Source organism: Grammomys surdaster, unplaced genomic scaffold, assembly GCF_004785775.1.
Source record: "Grammomys surdaster isolate TR1022 unplaced genomic scaffold, NIH_TR_1.0 113999, whole genome shotgun sequence".
NCBI lineage: Eukaryota > Metazoa > Chordata > Mammalia > Rodentia > Muridae > Grammomys > Grammomys surdaster.
This window is the reverse complement of record NW_021612390.1, coordinates 1-3,986: the sequence shown is the minus strand read 5'-3', so window position 1 is coordinate 3,986 and position 3,986 is coordinate 1. Positions and strand designations below refer to the sequence as shown.

The 3,986-nt window shown below is 41.5% G+C and overlaps 1 protein-coding gene across 2 annotated transcripts; it reads right to left on the bottom strand.

The window, feature by feature from the left end:
• Positions 1–212: 212 nt before the first annotated feature.
• LOC114635609 (NADH dehydrogenase [ubiquinone] iron-sulfur protein 5) lies at positions 213–3,756 on the bottom strand. 2 transcript variants are annotated; one of them, XM_028784114.1, is made up of 3 exons: positions 3,664–3,756; positions 2,490–2,707; positions 213–425 (listed from the first exon to the last, which is right to left on the bottom strand). In XM_028784114.1, the coding sequence occupies exons 2-3, from the start codon at positions 2,703–2,705 to the stop codon at positions 321–323; spliced, it is 321 nt and encodes a 106-aa protein (XP_028639947.1). In that variant the 5' UTR covers positions 2,706–2,707; positions 3,664–3,756; the 3' UTR covers positions 213–320. The 2 variants fall into 2 exon arrangements, with proteins under 2 accessions (XP_028639947.1, XP_028639948.1); XM_028784115.1 differs by lacking the exon at positions 3,664–3,756 and having other exon boundaries at positions 2,490–2,709.
• Positions 3,757–3,986: the final 230 nt, after the last annotated feature.

Genomic DNA, 3,986 nt, shown 5'->3' with positions numbered 1-3,986 from the left:
CTGCCCTATGAAACAGCCTTCACTGAACTGCAAACTCCTAAGGCTGTTATAAAGGAGCTATGATAATAAAAATGAGCCTTGTTATGCAAATGGCACTAAAAGCTGGCGGGTCCCCGACCCCCTACTGAGTTTCTGGCTTCAGTTCTGGCATCAGGAGAGACAACTAGGACAACCTTTCATCACCGAAAAACATGGCCCAAAAGAAAACAGACTAAGATTGACTAATTCTTTATTTTTACATACTTGATGAAGGAGCATTCCTTAAACACATTTTCTCCAGTGGAAAACAGAGCATGAAAAGCGGCTTCCAGCTGCTCTGCTCAGGGCCTGGGCTCCTCCTTGCCTGAATGGTGAGGAGGAGGGGTGTATTTCCCCTCTTTCATTAGCTTTTCCCGCTGTCTCTTGATGTCACGCATTCGCCTCATCTGTCAAGGATAAAAAAAGCATTAAAGTAAAGGGAAACGGGACCCAGACAATAAGAGCTAGAGTCTACTCCTATCTTTTGTTTTGTTTGTTTTTTTTTTTTTTTAAAAAAAAAATTCCACCGGGCAGTGGTGCACATGCCTTTAATCCCAGCACTTGGGAGGCAGAGGCAGGTGGATTTCTGAGTTTGAGGCCAGCCTGGTCTACAGAGTGAGTTCCAGGACAGCCAGGGCTACACAGAGAAACTCTGTCTCAAAAAACCAAAAAAACAAAACAAAACAAAACAAAAAAAAAAACCCAAAAAACAAAAAACAAAACAAAACAAAATTCCTAGCTGGGAATTTACATGCCTTTAACCCAGCACTCAGGAGGCAGAGACAGAGGCAGGAGGATCTCTGTGAGTCTGACTTCAGCCTGGTTTACATAACCAGTTCCAAAGAGAACTCAAAAATCAAAAGTAAAATAAAATTCCTGTGCTGGAGCCTTTTTTTTTTTAAAGATTTATTTATTTATTTATGAATATACTGTCACTGTCTTCAGACACACCAGAAGAGGGCATCCTATCTCATTACAGATGGTTGTGAGCCACCATGTGGTTGCTGGGATTTGAACTCAGGACCTCTGGAAGAGCAGTCAGTGCTCTTAACCGCTGAGCCATCTCTCCAGACCCCCTGTGCTGGAGCCTTAAGGCAAGACTTTGTACATGCTAGGTAAATGCTGCCCCACACCTGGAGCAGAGGCAACCAGCCACGTAGAATAAATGGGATATTTTAGGTTATATCTAGTCAGAAAGCCTAGCTATATAGCCAAGGTACTTGTAAATATCTTATTCCTTCCAAGTTTGGTTTCTCTACTGAAAAACAAAAACAACTTTTTTGGAGACAGGTCTCACTCTGTATCCCTGTCGGCCTGTAGCTTACTATGCAGTGATGGGATTAAAGACACCACTAGACCATTCACTTGCTAAAACTTCTTGATCTCGGTAACGTGGCTATAAATTAAAAAGAAATCTAGATTTTCTCCCTGAACTCAAGAGATAAATAAATTCAGCTAGGTATAGTGGTGTACACCATAAATCCCAGCACTCTGGACCTTGAGGCAGGCAAATCTCTGAGTTCAAGGCCAGCCTGGTCTATAGAGTGAGCTCCAGGACAGCCAAAGCTGCAGAGTGAGACAAACAAAACCCAATCAATCACACACAAAAATATATTTGCAGGTATAACTGCAACACAGAAACAGACAAAATGATGGTCTAACGCCAAAGCTTCCTTCTCTAAGATTAGGACCCACATGTTATGCAATTCATTCAGCTAAGACCTTTTCCTCCCTGAACCTTTGGTCATTAATGAATGCCTCCACCTTCTTCTTCAGACACATGCAGTTGGTCACACTATGTTTACTGTGCTAGATATACAGACTTTGACAGCTTCTCCAGTGAGGGCTCAATGACTGTGAAATGGTCCCACTCCAAAGTTTTCTTTTTAATTTTGTAAAAATTATTTTATGTTACATATATGGGTGTTTTGAATGCATATATGTCAGTGCACTACAAGTGTCCAGGTACTTGTGGAGGTCAGAAGATGGTGTCAGATCCACTGGGAATGGACTTATAGATAGCTGTGAGCTGCCCTGTGGGCACTGAGACTGGAAGAGCAGCCAGTGCTGTTAACTGCTGAGTCATGAGCCACATGCAAAAAGTTTCAAGAACGACCAACCAAAGCCAGTGTGAATTCTTGCTTTATAAACTACCAAAAAGACAAGGCCTAAATACACACACAATTCTGGTTATAGCAGAAGACAGGCTAAGAAGACAAAGAACAGGTCCTCCTCAGATCCAAAGGGTCCTAACTGCCTACGTGCCAGGGTCTTCCCAATGACAACTGAGCAGGCACTGCCCAAAGACCAACTGGACACACTGCAGTTGGTCGGGGACTAGGGACTTAGTACAGTGACAGAACTTACCTAACATGTGCAAAGCCCTGGATTCCATCCCTACCAGGGCCAGAAGAGAGAGTGAGGGGGAGAGGATGGAAGTAATTCAGCTCCCATACCCATTATTTTCTCACCGTTTTGAACCGCAGAAGGCATTCCTCAAAGTCTTCAAACTCTATCTTGCACTCTTTCTTTGCCCGGGTAGCACCGATCGCATGTGCACACTCTATCCACTCTTTTTCAAAAGCGTGGCACCGAGCAGCATTCTTGTAGGGCTGTTCAGCACTTTGGAAATTAAAGTGACGGTCTAGGCTAATGCCCAGCTTTTTCTGAATATCAAGGAAAGGCATGGCTGTAAAAGAACATAAAGAAGACAAGAGTGTGATAAAAGGACACGCTCCTGAGAAGAGACGAGATAGTTCATCTATGGAGTCTGAGGCCCCAAACTTCTCCTCACCAAGCTTTTTGGTTTTTTGAGATAGCATCTCATTTAGCCCAGGCTACCTTTAAATCACACTGCAGTGAAAGATGGCCTTGATTTCCTCATCCTCCTGCCCCCATCTTCCAAGCGCTGGGATTATCAAACTCTTTTATTAGACAGGTTCTCCCAGAGTAATTTGGAGGCTTTCACAAAACTCATGGAATAGAAAACTAAAATTAAGCCGGGCGGTGGTGGCGCACACCTCTTTAATCCCAGCACTTGGGAGGCAGAGGCAGGCGGATTTCTGAGTTCGAGGCCAGCCTGGTCTACAGATTGAGTTCCAGGACAGCCAGGGCAACACAGAGAAACCCTGTCTCGAAAAACCAAAAAAAAAAAAAAGAAAACTAAAATTAATTTTTTTCTATATATAAGGATATTTTTGTCAAGGGTTAAAAAAATAGTTTTGACTCAAATAAACAAACAAAAATCAAAACAAAACAAAAAAAAACCAACAACCACAAAAAAAAAGGAAAATAAGTAATATAAACACACATTGTTTATTTACATTGTTCTATACGTTCTTTCCATTCTAATCTAGATGACAGGAGACGCTCTCTTCAGTCTCTCTTTTCCTAGAAGTAGTTTGTCCTAGGCTGGAGAGATTACTTAGAGGCTAAAAGTGCATGCTGCTCTAACAGGAAACTCAAGTTGGGTTCTTAGCAACCACTTTGGGTGGTTTACAACTGTAGCTCCAGCTTCAGGTGGATATGATGTCTCTGTATTCATAGAGCAGCTACGATCATGGGCCCATAGTCATACATCCACACATAACTAAAACTTAAAACATTTAAAAAGGACTGGATCCATTTCTGTAACAGACTATTTACCTCTATGTTTTTACTACTGGTTTTTGCTTTGACAGCAAAATCAAGCAGATGCCAGTTAACTGCTAAAAATAAATGAACAAGTCAAATTAAAAATGTAAAAATCAGGAACTTTCAAACAACTTACACAGACAGCTATAAAGAGATGGCTAGACTCTGGTGCCCAGTAGAATATATGACAAACATTAAGCAAAAAAGAATATATGGAAAAGACATAATAAAGTTGACATAGAACGAAATAATCCCAAACGACACAAGTGCTTAACACTGGAAAACAACACAGCACACACATCAGTATCATTTCTTTCTTCTTTTTTTTTTTTTTT

Excerpts from the sequence above, each read along its gene's own strand:
- LOC114635609 (XM_028784114.1), bottom strand. The coding sequence starts at position 2,705 with ATGCCTTTCCTTGATATTCAGAAAAAGCTGGGCATTAGCCTAGACCGT. Across the intron at positions 426-2,489 it reads GCCTTCTGCGGTTCAAAACG|ATGAGGCGAATGCGTGACAT; the intron begins GTGAGAAAATAA and ends TATCCTTGACAG.